Raw genomic sequence first — 23,581 nt, 5'->3', positions numbered from 1 at the left:
TCTTTTAAGACCTCCAGCTAAAGTAGCATCACAAGTAGAATGTAAGAGGTACAGCCTGTATTTCGTGTAACCAACTCCTCCTTTTATAGAAACCCAAATAAAATCTCTTAGATACAAAATTAAAGATACAGTCAAATCAAAACAAAATGCCTACTCACAGTTAAGAAAACAACCACTACCAAACACTCGAAAACAGGAGAAAAGCAAGCAAGCTGAATATATGTTGTATGTCAACTTCCCCATAAAACATGTAACAGGAACGGTAAAAATTAGTGACTGTACTCAAACACCCTATATGCTAAGCATGGAAAACAAAACCGCAGAATAATGCAGATATGTAAGACTTTTCTCATGCTAATGCAATACAAAACAGAACATTTTAGATAGGAAATGCAATACAGCAACATATCAAACTGTCTTTACATTTGATATCCTTTTTACCATTGAATGTTTGGGTTTGGTTTTTTTGGTTTTTTGTTTTTTTTTTTTTTTTTTTAAACACGATGAAAGGGTAAGCATATCAAAATTTTAAGAGCTATCTCATACTTTAAATAATTTCAAAAATATTTCAAAAAAACTTCAGGACCAAAAGAAAAGCTAAATCTCATTTATGGTATCACATAAAAATCACAATTCTAGTTAATCTCTTATATTAAATTCTAGTTCTAAGAATTTGAAAGTGTTTTCCAAATAAATTTATTCCTTGATAGGTTTTGATAATCCCATCTTTCAGATCTACTGATGCCATTTTTTAATACAGACAAGAACAATTTACTCAATAGGAACAAAGAACTGAACTGGCTCTTCACACACAAGGTATTCTGTACAGACAAGCAGACAACCACTACCTCTTCCAGAGACTTTTTTCCCTTCACAAAGAAATCATTACCATATTTAATATTCAGCAGATATTTAACAAACCAAGAGCCATCACTGTGCTTAAATTGGGCTGCAAGAATATTTACCAATCGTGTCACAGTCTTGAAATGTTGCTGTAATACTGTAGAAAACAGTCAAGTGCAACCTTATTAAGCTAACTGCACAATATTCTACCTTTGAAAAAGGAATTTTACTGAAGGTTACTCATTTTAAACAAAAGACTAGTAATCGAGTAACTCAGAGCAAATAAAGTTTGTGGAAATTATCAAGTCAGTTCAGAAACGTATTTTAAGAGGGCAATTACATTTTCTGCTTAGGCACAATAAATAACAGGCCCTGTAAAATCTGTTACGGAATAATACGATACAGAAGCACTGAAAACTTACAAGTGCAGGAAGTTTAAAGCTATGTTACACTGGCATGATATAAAAATAGGAAAGTAAAACAAAGCATTTGGGCTAAAAGCCTCGTTGAACTTTCCAGTATTCACACAGGCCTGTGATTCAAGATGTCTTCATTTAAGATGCCTCCCTGGAGCTTTATTCGCAGCAAGCTAATTAACATTCAAGTAGGGTCGAGTTGTGGGAGGGGGAGAAAAAGGAGAAGGAAAGGAGGTGTCACCTATGTGAAGTTCAGTAACATACATAGTCGCTCGCAAACTTATTAAAGCAGGAGCATTGCAGACCAACAGAGGTAAAGGAAGTCGAATGAAGAATTAAGGGTCTTGGGTAATTTGTCATCATCTCTCAGAGCTCAGGGTCAATGATCTCTTACCTTCGGGTCGATTTTCTTAAAACTGGGATCTTCTTCATCCACCTCAAAGTAGAGCTCAGAAAGAGTGATGGAAAGAGTGCCTTTCACTACTACTGAGGGTGCCACGAGCTGAGCTGGTGTGCTTAGGGCAACCGGACCTGCCAAAGAGTGAAAACACCAACAATATTATTCAAAACAGAAAAGGCAGCGAGTGCAAATTATTTGCTTTTCAAGCCTAGAACATTAAAATAAAGCCAAGAGCGTAGCTCTTCCTTTAAAAGCAAAACTCTTTTTATCCCGGAAAATAACATATGTAATAGATTTGCAGTGTCTCTGTGCTGCCGAATGTTGAAGCAGCTACAATTGCAAACTGATGCACACGTTATACGTGCCAGAGCTGGCTTTAGCATGGCAGTATGTAGTTTTTACTCAGACACATTTTCTTTTTGAGAAACTTCAAGGGTTGCATACCTCCTGTTAGACGTGGTATAGAGAGTGCACACATGTACACTTGAAATCTTACTGTCAGATGTGTTCTTTAGCTACCGGAGACTTTCAGTACCTTTCCCCAAAGATGAACGTAGCAGTCAAGGCTCAAAGTTGTCTAACTGTAAAGTGTTCCCTCATGGATGCTAGAAATCTTTTGTTAAGGTTACACAACGTTACAGAGCCAAAGGTAAAATGTTTTAAAGATGCTTTTTGATTCCACGTTAAATATTGTTCAAAGATTCCACACAGTGCGAGTGGAGCTCGGGGACTGTGGGAGTAAACAGCTGGAGGGTTGGTTTCCAACTGAATGAATTTTTATTGGAATAATCACATCTCCACAGGGCTTATCACAGGGACAAATCAGACTACTACTGAAAACAATAGGTTCGGCATAGAACAGACAATGCAGAACCTATTATATAAACTAACACATACAGAAAGAAAACAGGTTAGGTTTGTCATCCAGCTGATTAAGAGGTAAGGAAATGAAGTTACTTGGCTGCAGTATCATCTGACTTCTGTAAAACAGTAGAAGATATGGAAGTGACACAGACAATTTTGTATTAATAAAGCATCTATAAATGAGGTACACACGTTCAGGTAATCAACGTGAGAATAACTGACAAAAAATTCAGATGAATTGTCATTTCCATCGATTGTTAGGAGGGTGATGGTCCTTAATCTCGCATCAATCTCAATGTGTGCCACTAGGACAAAAGAAGAGATGCTCTGCTGAGATCCGAGCAGCTTTGCCCTCTATTCCCAATGTACAAATACATTGTGTTTGCAGATGGGCATGAGATAGCTGCGGAACTGCCATGATTTCCCAGAGCTCACCCCCACAAATGGATGAAATAAGCAGCTATGTGTTCTTTTGCTGTCTCCCTTTGCCCTCTGTACATTAGCATGTAATCCAGAGGAGAAATAACATTTTTTCAATCACTCGCAGACATTCAATTACAGGGCAAGCAGACAGCTGCAGAAGCTGGGGCAGTCCAGGTCCTGCAGAAGACCCCTGACAATTTCCACTTCATTTCTAACCCATACCACTTTATTAGTGAGGATTACTTCTTAATCCTATTGCCATTGTCAAGATTATATAATTAAACTCCCCTTTCACCTCTATTACAGTATGAATGTATTACTCCAACCAGTGAATGAATAATAAAAGAGAAGGAAACAGGGAGAAGGGTGTTGAGAAGGAAGCTCATGGTAGAAAGGGAAAAAAAAGATTCACATACAGAAAATGTCATCGCATTATTCTCCCATTACTTTATTTTACTTCACTCTCCTTATGCAGGTGCTCTTTTTTCATTATCCTGCGTTTTTAACTTTGCTTTTTAAAAAAAAAAAAAATCAAACCAAAAAGAGTGAAATGCATCTCAAGGATGAGCAAACAGCCAATAAATAATCACTTCCAGGAATTTCACTGACTTATCATATGTATGATACGTATCAATGTAAGATTACACTATTGGCTTCTCAGGGAACTAGAATCATCCAGGAAATGACATTTTTCTCAAAAGTAAATGTAAGTGGGATACCAGTTGAGAATGCAGAAGACCGCAGAGAAGTTTGTACATTCCCTGTAAAACCCATGTTCCTCAAGTAACAATGAAGATGCTTTGTAGCTCCCAGTCCCTGAACTGAGGAGCTTTCTCTGGTTTTACATTTTGAACTGTACAGAAATGGACCCACTCCACTCAGACTGCAATAGCAGCAAAGGTTGTATGTGACTGGGTAAAACTAAGTTCAAAGAACTGAAGTACTATTTCTTCTTCAGAGAAAACAAGTGAACTCTAATAAGACTATGGTCTGGGGAGAAGGGACTTCAGCAGGGGAATGACAAGGGCTTTAAAGGAGTTAAATCTAGTGAGTGCACAGATCCTTCAAACCCAAGTAAATAACCAATATATACAAATTTTATAAACTCAGGAAGAAATTAAAGCTCTCCAAAGCCTTTAATTACAGACAACTGGCCTAATTGTCCACTAGCTCTAATGATTTGCGGGGTGGAGTGAGGTCAAAAAGAAAGGAAGCCCTTTTCAAGGTAGAACTGCTTTCTCTAGTGGACATTTCCTAGAATACAGACACCTACTGTGGAAGCCAGAGAAGGAAAACACACAGCTCTCCTCAAGTAAACCCTTGGCGTCTGAGGTGCACAGAAAATGATCTTAATGACCCCATTACGAGGGAGGAACAATTTATCAGTGTGTATCACAAAACAGGATTCACTGCAGAGCAGAGGAGATCAGAACTTAAAGAAGCTGAGGAGAAAATTAGATAGCTGAAGTTACCCGTTAAATTCTCCACTTCTCTTTCCTCCATGAATGACATGATATCGTCATCACCTTCCAAGAGAATCTCACTTTCTGAGTTCTGATTTCCTAAAACTTGACTCTTGATGGACTGCTTTCCTTTAACAAGTATATCCTCGTCAGGAGCTGAAACGAAAGAGACACACATTGCTGTCTGTCAGGTCTCAGGGGCAACAGTGACAAAGGAGTGAAATATTTTTTTCTTTTTAAATGCAAGTTCAGAAAGAAAACTGTTTAGGACTAGCTGTGGGAAGCACCTGACTTAATCCTCTAATGTTAGGACACACGTAGTTTTAATCCTATTAAGCCTGCTCAAAATTATCCAGAGTTCTCCGCAGCGTTTAGCTCTACTTCAAGTGTTTGCGACAGAGGGGGAAAGGATACAACAGACTCTCTTCCCCTGCAACCGTCCCTCGGAGGCTGAGCTCTCCTGCTGGGTGCAGAACCCGGGCTCCCGGGGTGCCAAACCCGGGCTCCCAGCGCCGTTTTGCTCCGGCAGCAGCAAAGCAGAGCCCGTTCTCCCGCCTGGCAGGGACCCACCGCCGCGACGGAGCCCGGAGGGACGAGGCGGAGGACGGGGACGGCACCGGGGGCAGCGGCTGGGGGGGAACGGTCCGGGGATTTAGGGGTGTGGGCTGAGCTCCCCGGGAGCGGGGAAGGCGGAGGGACGGGCTCCCGCAGCGCTGGAGCTGTGCCTTCCCGCCCTCCCCCCCCCCCCCCCCCCCCTCCCCCGCTCCCATGGGGGATGCGGGCAGCCGGGAGCGGGATGGGGATTTTGGGAGGGGGTAAAACCCGCACCCCGCCTCACAAGTCTGGGCGATGGCGGGGGGGGGGGGGGGGTGCGGGGTGCGTGTGATGATTAAACAAACAAAACATTCAGGCACACGATCCCGGGTGGAGGTAGAGAAAAGCGTGCACCTGCTTCAAGAGGCAGAAGGACATGGTAGCCGGTCCTGCCCACATCTGAATTTTCGGCATGGAGGAGGAGTAAGCAAGAAGCTCGTTTTACCTAGAGCGCACCTTCCACGCCACACACGGGAACTGGGCAGGCAAACGTGTCCCTGCCATGGCTGAGCAGTGCTCCCCGCACTCCCCCCCCCACACCCACCCCCCCCACGCCGTGGCCCGTTCCCGCGGGGATGCCCGTGCCACCTGGGGGTGGCTCCTCACCTCGCCTCGGCGCTGTGAGGTCCCAATCTATTTTTTTTTAAATTACAGGCTAAAAGCAACAGCAGGGAAAAAAAAAAAAAAAAAAAAAAGTCCCTTGCTCTATGCATGTTACCAAAAACCATCAGTATATGTTTTGCTGGGGTTTTTAAAGTTGAAAATAAAAATATCATTTCTTTAAAAAATAGATTGAGAATGCCCATCGCACAGCTGTGTATGAAAAACATTCACCAAAACACACCAGGACCAACTAACCTCAATGCAGTGCTCACTGCTTTCTCTGATTGCTGCCATACTTGATTTGAAGTTCCACTGGCTTACTTTAAAAATATGTTAATCTGCAAACATTTACAGAAGGCAGCAATTCCCCAGTGGCAATATATAAAGTTTAAATTGTTTAAGAAAATATATGCACATAAATTGCAAATAATAAACTTTTCAATTAAGTGAAAACTAAAAAACCCACCAAAACCAACAACAAACAAACAAACAAACAAACAAAAAAAAAAAAAAAAAAAACAAACTAACAAAAACCAAAGAAACCAAACAGAAAAACCCCACCCCAAAGCACCAAATATGCCGGTTTTGGTTTAGGCCTTGAGCTTACAAAAAACCCAAACAACAACAACAACAGTATAAATTTAAAAACAAAACAAAACAAAAAAACTACCAACAACAACAAAAACAAAAAAACAACAAAACCAAGCAAACAAAAAACATAAAAGGAAATTTAACTTTACATACAAAATAAAATGCAATTTATGCATGATCCTTTCTTCCCAACCAATAACTGCCACTTGTAAGCAAGCCTTTAAAAAATAAGTTACTGTAAAGCTTTAACTGCATTGTGCAAACAAAATTTTACTTTCTTTTAAAATATGCTCATGTAAATAATAACTCAGATTCTGGAGTAGTTCAACGTGAGTTGAAAACCTTCTTGTCATGGAAAATATGCAGCTGATATTTAGAAAGGTTTTCCTGTAATTAACTCCCCCTTGAGGATTTTAAGTTAGCAGCAGTAAAATTACCAACAGTATACTAATATACACCACATGCACTGTTACTCAGTGGCCTACCAGCATTCTCTTGAAGATCAAAAAAAAGTAAAATAGAACAAAACCATTCCAGCGTTAAAGATAATAGTATTTTTTTTAATACACGGAAACTGTATTTGTTGTTTCAAAAACCCCATCTGCATCGTACATACCTGTCATTTCTGCTTCCTCTACTACAATCTATTTGTGTTCTACTGAAGATGCCATTTTAATCTAGCCTTCTACCTATTCTCATTTAAGACTGAATTGAGAGCCAAGATCAAAACTTAATACTTTTATACTTAGCATAACTTGTCCAAAATACTAGTATGTCCTTCAGTTTTTCTTCTCATCTATCATTAAGAAAAAATAAAATCAGTACGGCAACTTCCAAAACAAAGCTGACTGGATAACAGAAATACAGACCTCCTGCCCCATCTTCATCGCCCGTTCAGATTTTCTTTATTCAGCTAATGATACTATACTGATTCAAAAACATACATCTTGTGTAACTGCCTTTTTCAATAAAAGAATTTAGACCATAAATTATTTTAGCCCACTTCTGTAAATTTTTGTCATCTCTTTGCATACGATGTTAGTTAGCCACGTTTCCTGCCATGCCCACAGGCAGAGGAAGGTGCAGAGCCTGGACACGTTTGCAGATACCAGTTATCGGAAGGCAGTGAGACATCACACTCTGAACCAGAATCTGCTTTTTTCTGGGCTGATTTGAATAAAGCACTACACCTGCAACTAACACACACACACACTCACACGCGTGTCTGTGTAGAACTGCATACACTCCACGTGGATTCACTTATTTTATGTTAGTAAGGGCACTTACGTAGGTAGGCCGCGGCCTAGTTCTCTTTCTACATTTACCGATTAGAAATACGTATGATGGAGCGTGACATCGTGTGACATATTCAGCTCCCACGTGCGTGTCCGGGTGTATTGCACTGGGATTGCCTCTTTCAGGTCCCAAACCCTTCTGCTCACCCTGACCGCTCCCTGCCAGGCCCGCCCGTCCCCGGCGTGACCGGAGCTTCTGGCTCCAACCCTGCAGATCTACGTGTGCATTCACACACACTGCTTCAAGATCGAGGCCTCAAGGCACGGCCTGTGTATTGCACAGGACATAACAGCCTGCTGGCAGGGTATTTATCTAGCACTGCAATTTCATTATTATAATTCATTAGTGTAATTCCATGCAATCGTTCCCAAACTGCTCCGTCAGACCTGTTTTCCTCAATAGCTTTTTGCAAACAGATCCCTGCATCTGCAGGGAGTCTTATTTATTCAAGTTAAATCTCTGGAACACTTGGGTGTAAAAATAATAGTTTAGCTTACATTGCTGAACAAGCTTAAGGCATTCATAGAATGACAGATTATTTTAAATTGTTTGTCTACAACTTAACCTTACATGCAATATACAGTTTTTAAAGGCCATTTGAAAAATAACGTATCGGAAAGCACAATACAAATGATAGTTATTATTAGGGTTTTTTTGTGTGTTTTTTTTGTTTGTTTTTTTTTTTTTTTTCATGTCTGGTAGATATATCAGCAAAAACAATTCAGAGAAAAGATGCACTAAAACCCCCTTCCTATCTATTTTTTAAAAAAGGGCCCCCAGAAGCCTCCCTCTATTCTTGCTATTTGTTTAAAAAGATAACAATAGAAAAAACAACCACTTTTACATCAAATTTTAAAAAAGATATTATTTTTTAAGACTTCTTTTTCATCCCTTGAGTTGAGGCATAGAAAACTGACCAGTCGATTGCAATACTGTAGGTAAGCAGCTGCTAGACCCTTGCAGTCACAAAGTTCTGAACTTTGCCTGCTTACCTTGATGGAAATGCCACAGACTGTTTTGAACCCCCTCTGCCCAAATTGTTAACAAACATCAATAAAAAACAACAAATCCCTTGTTAAAAAGCTTCACAAGGTATTTTCTAGCAGCTAAAGATTCTCTCACTAGATATAGTATTTGGGGGTCTATGTAAATACACCAACAGGTTTAAAGTACTCGTTTTTTTGCACTTTCACACCTATATAAGTATTTTGGTTTCATTGCTAAGCAATGGGTGAAAGGGAAAACAGAGATGAGTTAGCTCTTTCCATCCCAAACTTCTTCCCCCAAACCATCTTCACCTCTCTCTTTCCTTCCCCCACAATACACTACTAGACTGACTTTTATAAATAGCCATTTTGGAAGCTTTTTTTTTTTTTTTTTCCCCGTTGAAAAATTACCTAAAGCCCTTTTTTCCCAAGCAAGTTAATGTGAACTTGGGAATGGCAATTAAATTGTCAGAATTAAAAAATTTGTTTTTAACTAGAAGGTAGCCAGAAGTATAGTCATGGGGCTGGTATTGATTGTCTGAACAGAGAACATTAGTCTTCAGGTATTTATTCTGCCACCTCTGCACCAGAGGTTCTCCTTCAAATCAAATCAATCCCTGGAAAAGATTGGTTCTTGCTACTAAGACACATAACTAGGCTGCAACAGAGCTGATTATTGTTGTTGTTTTTCTCTCTAGGTTTTACTGAACAATATCTAAGGCTTCCGATTGTTTCAGAATAATTTTCACAGTTGCAAATTGTGATCCTTCCTAGACTGTGAGCTCTCTGGTGTGGAAAATACATCTGGCTTTATTTGAAAGACACCAAGCAGTTGATAATGTGTATCTATTCATGAAAAGTGTGCTAAAATCCATGCTTTCAAGCATGGTTACTGCAGTCATACTTTTCCATCATTAAGGCAGTATTTTTCTGTCTCCCTTTTGGCAAAATCCCTTATGACCAATTTCAGGTTTTGGTTTTGCTCCGTTTTGTTTTGAGAAAAGCTTAAATAGGCAGTAGGGAACCTTTTATTCATTATTTAAAAATGCTTTTGCTTCAGACACATATAAAATTGATTGAAATAGAATAATTAATGATAAATTACTGATAAGAAATCAAAAAATACCGGGCCAAATATTCTGAGAATTCTCAGGATATCTACATCATTAAAAGAGAGCCTGAAAGTCTGGTTCCAAAAATCTGAAAATAATTGGATTTTCTGACCTGAAATTAGTTAATATTAAAAGTTTATAAACACAATTCAAAAAGAAATAGATCAAGTGACCACTCCAGTTGACCATTCTGAAAACTGTACCTTCTGAGAATTAAAAACAAAAATAAAAACACCACAGCAAAAAAACCAAACCCAAACCATAAAAAATCCCAACCACCTTTGTATTCCTATACATTATTTACAGTTTCCAATTGAACTTGAATTTGTACTTTGGTCTCATCTATTTTACACCTTGACCATGGAAGGTCTTGGAACAGGACAGCTGCATACATACGCACACTCAGTTAGGCAGATAGTAAATATCTGTATTTTCAGAAATCACAATAAATAATGACTTCAGGTAAACTAGAATATTCACTGGATAGAGAAAGAAACAGAATGGCAAACAGATAACAAAGGCAGTATGCAATTAAATTCAGAATAAAGCAACATCAAGAAATTAAATATAATAGAAGCTTGTTAAAGATGTTAAATTCTGAACAGAAAGGCAGATGGAAAACAATTAGCTCTATTTAAATTACCAGGGTTAGCTATGCCTATTAGCTACATATGAAATAGGGCTACTTTTGCTCACTCTTCTCTTGCACCGATAAAGATTGTACTCCTGTCAATTACAAACTGAGTATGAGCCATAGCCGTTAGAACAGCATGGATAAGTGGAAATATCACATTACTATGAAAGATGAGTAATTGTGTTAGTGTGTGTTTACTTATGTAAGAATTAGTTACACAAATATAGATAGGAGCTCTAAATATTTTGCAGTAAAAATAAAGCTATTTTTCAGTATTTTGTTAAAAAAATATAAAGATTAAATACAAAAATACGAGCAGAATACATACGACTGTGACAAGCTCTATTTAAATTAAAGCGTACATAATAATAAAGGGGGGCAGTTGCTGCTTATTCATGGAGTATTAAACAGAAAGAAACCTTGTGCCCTTAAAGTCCATGGCATAAAAAACAACCACAATATAAGAACAACAAGCCCCAAAGCAAAAAATGTGTTAATTAATTCTACATCTTGTTCCTCTTTCTATAGTCAAAGATGTAGGGCTCTACGAACATTGCTTTCAGATCACTTTATTGACCATTCTCCGTACGGTCATTTATTTTAGAGGACTGATGTCACATTTGGCATTATATCAGCTGACATATTGTAGACATTTTCTTCCAGAAATGGCTCTTTAAGGCTGAGTGCAAGAGGTTAAGATGCCTGACGGCAACTAACTTTATGATAGTGATGTTATTCTATTTTCATACAGTAGTCTTAATAATTTTAAATTAGCATTAATTTTATGCCTCCACATACGTGTGTGTATATGTATACATATACGTATGCAGTAGTCCACAGACTAAAAGAAAAAAAAAAAAACCTAAATTTAAATTATTCTGTTCCATGACATGTACCTTTCAAGGTAAAGGGTTCACTGCTTTAATTACAAGCAAATTATTTTTAAAAATAAGAAAGATTTTTCTACCTTATCAATGTATCTTCGTTAGATCGCAAAGACATAAAATTCTAAGTGACACCCCAAAGTTCACTAGATTTGGGTGGTTTTTTGTTTGTTTATCTTTTTGGTTTATTATAGAACTCTTCAACTGATTACCGTATTAGTTTTGTAAATACATTCTGCTAGAACAGACATATCAGCATGTAGCTGAGTGATCCCTGATAATAAAATGGGGAAAAAAAAAACTGTTAGAAAACACAATCTCCTTTTTTAAAATCACCACGTAGAAATCATCATTACCATTTATTCCTTGAATAATACTTTACATTTCAGCATTTGTTACTATTTCTTCCATATCAAATTCTTGCAGAAAGACTTGAGGACTTAAATATAAGAAAAGGTCTGAATACAGTTTGGCTTTAGAAGTGTTATTATTCTTTTAAGGTATCTGTAACGATAGGCAGACATGTGCTAAGGCTAACTGAAATAATTGCTGTGGATTTCTGAACAGGAAAGATCTTCTTCTGAAGTTAGTAAAATATAAACAGGTAATTTACCACGAGAAAGCATGTCCAGGGATTAATGGCAAAATTGCATCCACTTTTCTTCTGCTTAGTGAGAACTATATTTGTAATCATTGTATGCAAAACATGCACAACGTGCCAGCTCAGCTAAGATGTAATGAAGAGGCTGAACAAATACCAGCATTGCTTATATGAAGTAATGGTCAGTTTAGCTTTGCACTGAATGTGTCTGAAACGGAATGACAAAAGCCTTTGGCACTTGGGACCATTTTCTAGCATCTTATAGGAACGAAGGTCTAGTCTTTACTGCCACACACTGTAACCTGCTGCTATTGGCAAGAAGCAGATTTTACACTGACCATGTTCTCCGGCTGCTTTTAGTGTCGCTTCAGGATGTGTCGATCCAAAGGGGTTACGCACAAATCGTCGCCGGCGCCGCAAGTCATCTTCCCAGTAGTCAAGGCGCCAGAACTCACGAGGACGACTACAATGAAACAGAGGAGCCACATATGTTAGCAATTATCAAACAGCATGGTAGCGCTGAATTTCTGCATAAAGCTCTCCTTGTTTGCGCTGCTTTTGCCTTTTTTTTTTTTAACCTCCCCCCTTTCTGCAATCTTTTACTTAGGTATGTCCTTGAAAATAACAATATCACCTTCCAGTCTAAGGAACTCCTTTCCCTTTTTTCTTGGAAGGTGAAATGAGCACTAAATACATCATTTTGAAATGAATTGCTGACAGTGTGATCAGTTTCCCCACACTCTAGTGGCATGTGCTCCGATTTCAGCCTCATTTCAGCCTCAGCAGGGCACCTTTCTCAGTGACTGCATTTATAAACCAGAATAGGGAAAAGGCTATTATAAATATGGTATAGCATTACCTATATTAATCAAAGTCTGTCCCCCTTCATTTTTCTTCCTAATTTGTGCCTTTTTGCACAAGGTCAGTAAATCATACCATGAATTCTTGGTCCAGAAAGTGTTAACTTTAATGAATACCTCAGTTACATGGTTATGTATGTGATAATAAAATATTACTCTGTTTAGATGTGCAGGAATTTAATTAAAATAATCTCTTAAAATATTCATTACATTTAGCCCCTGAGGCTTAGAACAACACAAGAAAATGCATTTCTTTTCCATTTACTGTTTTTAAATAAACCATTCCAGGAGACTGAAACAGCAATCTATTTTCAAGCAAATCAGATTGGATTTCTGGTTTATGTAGTTGTGTTTTTACATTTAATTAAAAACTACATGTTATGATGGGTAATAATTGCTATATTGAAGACATACTTTTAAAAATTACATCTAGAAAAGGTTATATCAAATTCATTATTTTCCATTGTATGCTCCAAATATATGTAGATCTTATTAATATGGTCATATAGAAGTGCCAGTTACTATCTTGTTAGATGATCATGAATGAATGCCACTGTAAAATAGTATTTTAGCCCAGAGAATGTACAAAACCCGCCAATTTCAGGTATAGCAAACAAACAAACAGAAAATGCCTGAAGCACAGAATAGCCACGATAGCCTGAATGCCCAAAGTAGAAAACACTGATTTTGTTTGTTAAAATAGATAGCATTAAAACAATAGATGGAAATGCATGTATATTCCATTTCTGGTCCAGGAGCTAATAGAAAGTATACCTGTCAACACTGACGAATGAATAGCCACAACTAATTTACAGATCACAATGCTAAAAATACTTGGTATCTACATTCTTAGTTTTGAGGTTTAAAGGCAGAAATGAGTTTTAAGTAAGGTAAAACAAGGTTTCAAACAAACATGATAACAAAAGCCAGAATAATTTGCATAACCCTACTCTCAAACACAATTTGTAGATATTAAAAATTGTGACTGAAAATAATCTTATAAAAATGGAGACTCTCTTTGCATCTACCTTCATTAAAATTCTATGCTTTTTTCTAACACCAAAGAAAAGGCAGTGCTATTCTTTATCTTCCTGGTTTCTTACTTTCGGAAAAATATCGAAGTATTGGAATCATATGCCCCGGTATCTTATTTTCGCACTTTGTGTGTTACAGTCATGCTAAAATTTGAATGCTTTGATTACAGAAATCCAATGATTTTGGAATAATTAACCAAAGAAAAATTATAAAACACAGGAAGATATGGGTTTATTCAAAGGTCAATTAATAACTTCAAATTCTCCATTAGTGATTATAGAAAAAAGGCAGAACACAGCTGGCTATGTGCATGCCTTTGATAGTCATAGAGCATGGATAGGCACTTCATCATTCTGCCTTCCTACATTTATCTGTTAAAATTATTATCAAATATCAGCCAGGATGCAGTCGTGAATCACAGACTGCTCCTCGTCTTCAGGGGAATGATACAATGAGGGTCTATTCATCAGTATGGCAATCGGCACAAGTAATTAGTTCCCTAGACTGAGATCTCCTACAAAGCTTATTTCAGTCAGCACCACAAACATATGACAATGAAAAGCTAATGGAAGCCGCTAAAATTTGTTAACCTCTTCTGCCATCAATCCTTCTGGTATTCTGTACTACAGTATTATGCAAAGATGGTAAATTATTAATTTGTCATTCATCTATCTTTCTACAGTTTTGATAGAATTAAGTGATGCCATTCCTCTGCATAACAATTACAATTATACTGCATTGCAAAACTATGCTAAAATTATTAGAAAAATAGGTAACAATGATCAGGTACAAAGTATTATCCTGAAACATATTATAGCTTTAGTCCCCTACTTTTATTTCCAGTTCAGCATAGAAAATTTGCATAGGTTCCCACCTCCTTCACCAGTGCGCTGATTATTCACAAACAACAACATGTCAATGATAAGACTGGGTATTTGGGTATTTATAACTACTGACAACCACTGTATTATGACGTTTTAAAAAAATAAATCTGCTCTCTACACATGGAAAAATATACAACAAAAACCTGCACAGCCAAAAATAAACACCTATATTGTCTAATCCTTACAAGTGAGCCATTTTTGAGAGGAACTACAACTGCATATTAGTACCAATATAAGCCAGTACACTATAGAGCTACTCTAGAACAACTAGAGCTTACTTGTAAGACCAATTAATCAGTGCAGTCCCACCCCCAAAAGGCAATGCTGTACCACGCAGACTTTGTACCCCTACAGCCAGGGGGAGACAGACATAAATATTGCCCTGATTCAGGTAGAACTGACTGCTGACAGGCTTAAGAATTATGAAGCAAAGGGCCAAGTTAGCAGATTTGGGGAACAATATACTGCCATCGACTACAGGGGACATTTGACAACAGAAGTTTCCAGCCCAGCAATAAAGGCTGCCATATGGACTAAAGGTGCTATATGGACTGGATCAATGAACATAAGTACTCAATTAGTCTAAGTGCAAGAGCAACATTTCTCAGGGGACTGGGGATTTATGAATTATAAATCATATGATTTGCATGGATCTGTCAGGGCCCCCTCTAACATGATACACAGTAACTCGTGGTTCCTTAGTAACAATATTGACTGAATAGAAACAAAGCTTTGATATTAAATGTTTTATTAAAATAGCACAACCATTATATTGCTTTATTTTTCAAACAGTTCCCCAAATTACCAGGCTATGTACTCAGAATTGAGATAAAAACTTCCTCTCAATTCCCATGTAACTAACTAGATTGTTACAGTTTTACAGAGATGAGATGAAATACAGCATGGCCAATATAACATACCTGTATTCTCAGGACTTTGAGCATATCATGCAGAAGAAAAAGTTACTTCACTACAGTCAGTGGCAAAAAGTTTAAATGCTCACATAATCTTAATTCCAAGGACAAGAAACCTATTTTTCCTACCGGTTTCAAAGATTAACACAATTGGACACAAAATGTAACAACTGGTGTACTGGTTTTATTATGGTGTTATAGCAAAGGAATTTTAGGCATGGGAATTACCTATTGGTCCTCATACCTTATAGGAGATTTAAATTGAATCTAAGCAATATGACCAGAGAATGAAAAGAGGATCATGCAATTGCTGGAGAATTACTTCTTGTAATGCCTTATCCATTGTGTATTTCAAGATATTCTGCTACCTCTACAACCACAGAAAAGAAGCAGTTGGCACACTAGTGTGGATAGACAAGGGACTGTACAAGGTGGGGAAGAGGAAAGAAAATGTAAACCTATAAAAGCAATAGTTTGAGAGGTCTAAGGGCTGTATTTGGGCCACTAGTTAACTGAGAATGGATTTTAGCATGCAACAGAAGCACCCATTTGGAGCCTTAAATTAGCAAAGTACTGAACAAACAAACACAGCACAGAAAAGAGAAACAAAGAAAAGGAAAGGAAGGCAGAAGCAGCACTGCGTTACAGAAATTATCTGCAGAGACAAAGGAGGACTAGAGCTCTAAATGACCTCTTCTACCTAGAAGGCTATCGAACCTTAAAGGCAAGAAAACCCACTAACACAAAAGACAATCGCAACAAACTAAAAAAGCAGATGGAAACTAGAGTGTGTATGGCCTTGAAAAATCATGTGTTGCTCTGAAGACTCAGACCAGCACAGTCAGCTATTACAGTCTTTGCACAGTCTACTATTTGAAGAAAACCAGTTCTTGTTCTAATGTATGGCAAATATGTACATTAAGCACAGATATGAAGCATTAGTCAACGTGAATTTTGTACTGCTAGAAATGACTGCACTGGCACATCTGGAAGCAGAGGCTGTTCCCAGGCCATGTAACGAGAACACAGGTGGTGATCATGACATAAGCATAATACTTCACTCACATGCCCTATATCTATGTGAAGATACCAAGATAAATTTCCAGATGACAGACTCCTCATTGGAACTCTAACTGTAGAGTTAAGCAGGTAAGTCAGTCTCCAAACCTAATCAATCCTTGGTCTCTCTGCTAAGACCATCAGCTAGGCAATCAATCAGTGATGACAATTTCTACGGTGTAAATGCTCAAACACTGAGACTTAGGCTAAATTAGTTTCATAAACAACCAAACAGAGTGGCAACACCACTTATTCATCAGTAACAACTGTATAAATTTGAAAGGAAACTCGGAAGAAGGTAGCTCTGCAATTTCTCCATCACTAACTGCAAGCCTACCACAACTTCTGGTTTTAATTTATTCAGCACTTTGGTTGCAATGGCTCATCAAATGCACAATATCAGGTGCTACTTCTAAATTACATGAAAGCGCAATTACAGAACACAAATAGTGATGCCCAATTTTAAAGAAAAAATACACTGGATTATTTTACTGCAGTTAGGAACACTTCTTGCTCTACATCTTGATAACTTTTGCTTCCATGAAAAATACTTCAAGAACTCAAGCCAAACATCTGCTGAAAGATACAAAAACATTTTTCTCCATAAAAAAGAAGCAATAAGCATTAGCATTTGATTGTGAATCCAAAGATAAAAGTGCTGAAGTTCTAGAATATACTGCAGAAATCTTGATGGAGTACTGCTAGCAGACTGCAGAGTACCATGCGATGTAAAAAACTGCTTTATCCTGCAAATTGGAATCCATTGCATTTTCATGCAGTTGGATGTCCATAATATGAACTAAAATCTCTCATATTTTGCATGTAATAATAAAATGCAAGGTTTGCTCCTCTAACTGACTTGCTTTTTGAAATTGCTTTTTATCAAGTAAAACATTTTCTGAAACCCTTCAATATTCTTGTAATGAGCTTTCACAACTGATCTAAAAAACAAGTTACACCAGAGCACTTAATATGATTAGCTAACATATCTGTAAATATTAATCTGAAAGATACATCCAGATGTATTTTTGGTTTGTAACACGGTCAGAAATATCTACCATATTTTGGAAAACAAAACACTGAGTTTAATGATGGTAAAGCAAACACTGAAGGTGTAACTTGACAAGCAAGTCCTCAGCAGCAGTTCAGCATTTCATGCAGAGATCCCACGCACCAGTGTTCATGTTGCCATGTGGTAGACCTAACTCAGAGCACTGATGCAGTGGGGACTATTTTTCAGTAAATCAGGTTCCTGATCTGATTCCCAACTTTCTGTACTACCAAAGCACACAGGAAAATGTTTGATTAGTATTAAGTCAAAGTTGCCACTAAAATATTACTTGGCCAGCTACCCTCTATCTCAATCTCAGTATGTGTATTTCACAGCACTTCACTGATAATGTATCTATTTCAGAACATTAAAGATTAATTAACTCCTGATAAGTGCACTGAGATCTTTAGAAATGCTACCTACATTACCTATATTTTCTTCCACAGCAAAACCAGTCAAAGATCTTCTACTCTCCCTCCCTCTCTCAGTTGCATTCATGTAAGCATTTGTGTGGCCACACTAAACTGAATCACAGTAACCATCTTGGTTTATTAGGGTTCAGTGTTTTTATTTTGTTTTATATTAGCAACCTGTTTACACTGCAGTCTCACCAACAACTGTGCAACTAAAAATGAGGGAAAGAAATGTACAGGGGAGGGGAAGGAAGGAAAAGATGAGGAAGAACATCTTGGATGTTCATGTAATGTAATCATGAACATGTAATCATGAACCACGTTTCATGTAATCATACTTTAATGTTAGCAGAGTCTGTGCCTTCTCATGTTATCTTCATTTTCCCCACACATGGACATTCATATTCCATAATTTCAGAATACAGACTTCCACAAACAGAAATAATTGGGAACCCTTAAGCAAAAAACATCATGCACAGGCAGGCTCTTAATCTCTGCCACAGCCATTGCTGTCGTAACAGGAACTGGTCACAACAAAAGCCCAAGGCCACCGAGTACAACTTCTCTGGCATAATATCAATTATGCAGAACATTAATGTAATCCATTAAATTAGCATAGTTTATTTGTTTCTTCTAACCCTTCTCCAAGAAAACATTTGACTTTGTAAAGAATTTTCTCCTAAAAGGACTCTTGCATTTATCTATGCTTGAATTTTAGCAAAAGGTAGGGGTTGAGGGTGTGGGGGATGTGGTTTCTTGTGTTCGCATAAGAGAAAGTAGTGACATTCTTCTGTATATCTTTCAGAAGAAATAGATGTGAAAAGCAGTGTATGAACTTCAGGCACAATGTCTACATGGACTTCGCATAGAAGTGTCACTGAGGACCTCTGCACAGTTGTAGGGGACCCTTGTACAGTTTAAACCTAAGGTACTTCCAGTGTAGAGGAAAAAAATAGCAATGTCAGTAAGGGAAGCATGTCTTAACAGATGTTTCATGCTCTTTCCCCATATAAACAAGACAGTACAAACAGCACAGATCCGCAATTCTTAGATTTGCATTTAAAAAACTGGTTGAAATGTTGTTTGCATGCTTTTATACCATAAATAGTTATCTCTTTGTCTCAACCACCCATTAGACACTGCAGCTACAATTCCCCATGCGAGCCTCCCGATCTCTGTGTTTTGAACCACACCAAAAATCCATTCCCATCTAACTAGCATGCAAAACAAAACTAGAGAAACAATGCCAATTTCAGATATCACAGAGATTCTTTTCTGCATTGACAAGCTTTGAATTCCTCATTTAAAAAGCAATTCAGAAAATATGTTGACTAGAAACGTTTCAGTCTCCCTCTATGCATTATAAAGCACCATGTCAGGGTAAAGACAAGCCCACCTTTAAGGTGTCGCTGTCCTAGATAATGGTGTTATTAACCTCCAGTTTATAAACAGTTCTGTTTATGTATGAGTGTATGTATGCTCTTCTTTGATCTTTATTAACCCCTTGGTGGCTAGACACAGCCCCAGCTTTTTTGGAGGCAGCATTCTTTGAAGCGCTGGCATTCCAGTGCACCCTGATACTTCAAAGAGGGCTCACAAATACATGGTACAGTACTAATCATGCATTCTACAATCACTATCTTATCTTAGACTGATCTTATTTTGATCAGTGTAAAATAAAGCTGCACTTTAAAAGATGTCACATTAAGACACAGTTCAATTCTTGTTGCATTGCCATCAAGATTAATTATAAATTAACTGAAAACCACTCCACTTCTCTATCAGAAGTTAACATGAAAACTTTCTTCTGGCTTTGAGCAAAATTAGTTCAGATATGACTCAGGCATGGAAGAATGAATGTATAGCAAATTTGCAACTTGATGCTTTGGCTTAGTTGCTCATAAATCTTTCAAGATCACACACATCCTACACCTGATTGCAGTCAACTTATAATTTGTTTTTCAAAATAACTACAGTTCATACAGATCCCATAAACCGCTACTCATATTGAAAATAATTTCCATAATATACAAAAAATAGGTACGCTCTATCTCACCGGAGGTTTTCTGCTGTTTGTCTGGTAATGTGGACATTTAGTCAGCAGTATGTAGTCATCCCTTCCTTGCCAAAATGAACAATGGTATACAAGAATATAGGTCGGACAATATATGACAAATAAAACAGCTCCTTAGCCATTCCTACTGGCTCTGATGCTTTCACCTTAAGCACATACATAGAAAGGAACTATGTTTTTTCTCACTAATTACAGCATCAGCAGATTTTCTGTGAGGAATAAAGTACATTGAAATATTATGACCCAGATTAATTCTTTCCCGTATCTTGGAATTTCAGATTATAATCTTTCACCATTTCTGGATATATAAAACAACTTTTGATCAAAACAAGAACATCTCAGATCTGTTATTTCAATTGTATATTGTTCTGACCCCAAAAGTATTAAACACGGGAATTGCAGTAAAGCTTTTCCCCAATTCCTTAAATTTGACCTGAACCAAATATTTCTGCTTCACTGCCACCTTTTCCAGGAGAAACAGAATGAAATCATGTTCCCACATATCTGCATTTTAAGAGCTGTGGCTAACCTGTATCCTTTTTTTTATAGCTCTCAACAGCTGGATGCTTTTCTTGCTTCCATAAGAATCTAATAGCGCACCCCTCTGATTCAGCAAATACATTTCTGCTCTATGTTCTTCTAAAGGAAGTTAAAACTTTTTTTCTTTTGTTTATATATTTTCAGTCTCCTCTGTGAGAAAGGTCTAAACAAATGGTTCAAAAATTCCGCCCCCACTCCCCCCCCCCCCCCCAAAAAAAAAGTTAAAATCAGTATCTAGTAAGTAAATTAACTCAGCAATGCAAGCATCAAAGAGAGGAATAGGAAAAATGACTGAGACATAGAACATCTAGTTTTCCAATCCAGAATGAACCTCTGCAAGGTGGTGTAAGGTCTGTCAAAGATCACTTGCCTTCAAACCAGCCCTGCAAAAGTAGTTTTCCGTTCAAGAGAGACCAACCCGTTAGTTCCTTTGATAGGAAAGAGACTGTCCTCCAAGTTATGAGAAATAGAACAATTCTGGCCTACTTACACATGTTTTTTTCTATTTTTTTTTTAAACCTAGAATAACAAAGAGAATAAAGTCCTCTCTGAGGTCTCTAAATGCCTACATATCAAAAAAATATATATTTTATCTTATTGTGGACAGAGTTTGCGTGCACCTGGGGAGATAAGAAATTTCTCCCCTTCAACCTCTTGCTTAATCACAAATTAGTTTGAACATACTGTCCCTCTGCTTTAAATTATGTTGGGGGAATAGGTAACTTGCTCAGGTCCACAGCATGTTTGGCTACTGTTAAACAACATCTTGGAAAATGTATTATCAATTTGGATTGCAGGTTAGGATACTGAAGTCTTAGAGACACTCAACTTCAACATTACCTGCACTTCTACTCTGTGATATAAGTAAAATCAAAGCTTACATTAAAAAAATCCAAACCAAAACAAAAAAACAACCAAAACCAAGAAAAACCACCCTTCAAGCGTGATATAAAGGCTAACACTTCTGTCAGAGATTTAATTCAGAATTTAAAAATCTGAGGAGGGCAGAAATCTGGAAAATGACTTAATCGTGTGATGATTGCAGGAACATATGTAAGAAAGAGTTCAAGTAACTGCAAACATTGTATCACCCTCTGAGACAGGAAACAATAAGTACAAGGCAGCAAGACCACTAAGAAGCACATGGAGCAAGACTCCTAACTGTTACCATATTAGCACAGTATACTCAGGAAACAACAACAAGACTCAAAAACCTTTAAAAAGGTCTAATTTAGTAAATATATTTCTCCTTTGAAAGCTTTGCAAAAGTCCTCCAAAAATAAAAACAGAGCACTGAATTATGATGAAGCACCCTTTCCTGGATCACATAGAGAATACTGTATGTACTCAAGTTTTAAATGAAGGAAAAAGCAGCCTGAAAACATACTTTATCTTCTATTATATGTGGTCAATGAACCAGGAGGCAAAATGTTCACAATTAATAGGTGCTGCACAGAGGCAAGTTCAAAACTGTTACCTGACACAATGTGCAAGTGAAGATGCTGCCCGTGAACTGCTCTTTGCAAGGTGGTTGCTATCAGCTCACCCCAAGACCCTGCAGGCAAAGTAAAGAACAGAGCTTCGCACCCGCCCGCAGGAACGCGGCGTGAAACAGCGTATGTACGCTGTGCTGCTGAGGATGGAGAAGCAGCACTGAGGTGTAGACATTAAGGTCTAGACAGGTCGCAAAAGCATTGCCAAGATTGGGAACTGATATGGGAGAATAAGCTAACAAAGGTTGGAGTCTCCGTTTAGAAAGGTGAAAGTGAATAGTTGGGCCAACGTCAAGAGGTAGGGAGGTACTTCTTACTTGTTTTTTCTGTGCACACTCACCATTGTCATCCTATATTTAGATAAATACAGTACTATTTCATGACTGATTACTCAGTGCTAATTTGAGCTTGTCTTAATATCTGCAGCTTTAATCACCCATCCTATCAAAGCTAGTTGAAGCTACTGAACCGCTTCCCAAGATCCACTGATGTCCCAAGGGTCATAAAGGCTCTGAAGATAGTTACTAGCCCCCTCTGAAAATCACACCTATCCTCTGGCCACATTAGCAAAAGAGAAGTGCAGAAGCCATCCTTATTCATGTTACAAAAGCTACCAAAGGACTACTTGCAGTAAAGCATAAGCAACATCAGAGCGCTAAAGTACCCAAGGTTCCTTTAATATAGTAATTCAAGGGCTTAGTCTAGGAGAAAAGCTTGTATGGTGACATGCCAGAAGCAGCTAATTGAGAAGATGTAAAGTTCTTTTTTATAGCTATTTTAAGAGAGAAATCTAGTAACAGATAACTTGGCAATGAATATTTGGACTGAGCAATACAAGGGACATTGCAATATTCTTTCCTCCACAGATCCTTACTTTATGCTCAAGACTAACAGCTTTAGCATTCAAATTCAATGTTATAGAACAGGATTGATTACAAAGACCGTAAAATGAAAGCTTAAGAAGCAACAAACCAGGAAATGTTTTGGTTTTCACTTCAGTGATTTAAAAATGATCATAACCCCCCCCAATTTCTTTCTCCTCAATGTTAGCATCCATAGACACACATGCTAAAAGAAAATTAAGGTTTTTTTTCAGGGAGGACATTACCTCTTCTGACAAGGTTTCCATCTTTTCCCTTTTCAGTCAGCTACTCTTATTCGCTTTTAGAACAGATTTACCAGCCATCTCAGCAACAATAATTCTAAGTTTCAAGTCAAATGTGAGAAAAAAAAAAAATAAAAAAAAAACAAAACCAGAAGGAAAACCAACATACCTCTTTAGGTTCTTTCCTAGCATTGAAACAACTTTCTAAATAATAAGCAGTTGTTCTCAACACAACAAATCCCATCACAGAGGAGAATTAAATGGACACAACACTCACTCACAGCTGGAAATGATAAGCAATATGCAGCAGAGAATCCCTGGTCCCACAGCCCCTCAGCACCGCTAAGAAATGCCCCCATCAGAGAGAAGCGTGCAATCTGGGGTAACTCACACTGGGCTGCACCCAAACCCCATCACTCCAGTAGCACCCCCAACCGCCCCAG

At 37.8% G+C, this 23,581-nt stretch overlaps 1 protein-coding gene across 4 annotated transcripts in view; it reads right to left on the bottom strand.

Annotated features, from left to right (window-relative positions):
• Positions 1-23,581, bottom strand: part of LRBA (LPS responsive beige-like anchor protein) — a 415,639-nt gene that overhangs the window by 184,807 nt on the left and 207,251 nt on the right. For all 4 annotated transcript variants that reach the window (XM_042796732.1, XM_042796735.1, XM_042796733.1 and 1 more), the window contains 3 exons: positions 12,049-12,173; positions 4,419-4,565; positions 1,654-1,790 (listed from right to left, as the gene is read on the bottom strand). In XM_042796732.1, coding sequence (XP_042652666.1) covers positions 1,654-1,790; positions 4,419-4,565; positions 12,049-12,173 — 409 coding nt within the window. The remainder of the gene's footprint in view (positions 1-1,653; positions 1,791-4,418; positions 4,566-12,048; positions 12,174-23,581) is intronic.

This window comes from Tyto alba, unplaced genomic scaffold (genome assembly GCF_018691265.1).
Source record: "Tyto alba isolate M040663 unplaced genomic scaffold, T.alba_DEE_v4.0 Super-Scaffold_23, whole genome shotgun sequence".
NCBI lineage: Eukaryota > Metazoa > Chordata > Aves > Strigiformes > Tytonidae > Tyto > Tyto alba.
The sequence above is the reverse complement of the archived record's forward strand: the minus strand, read 5'-3'. Positions and strand labels throughout refer to the sequence as shown.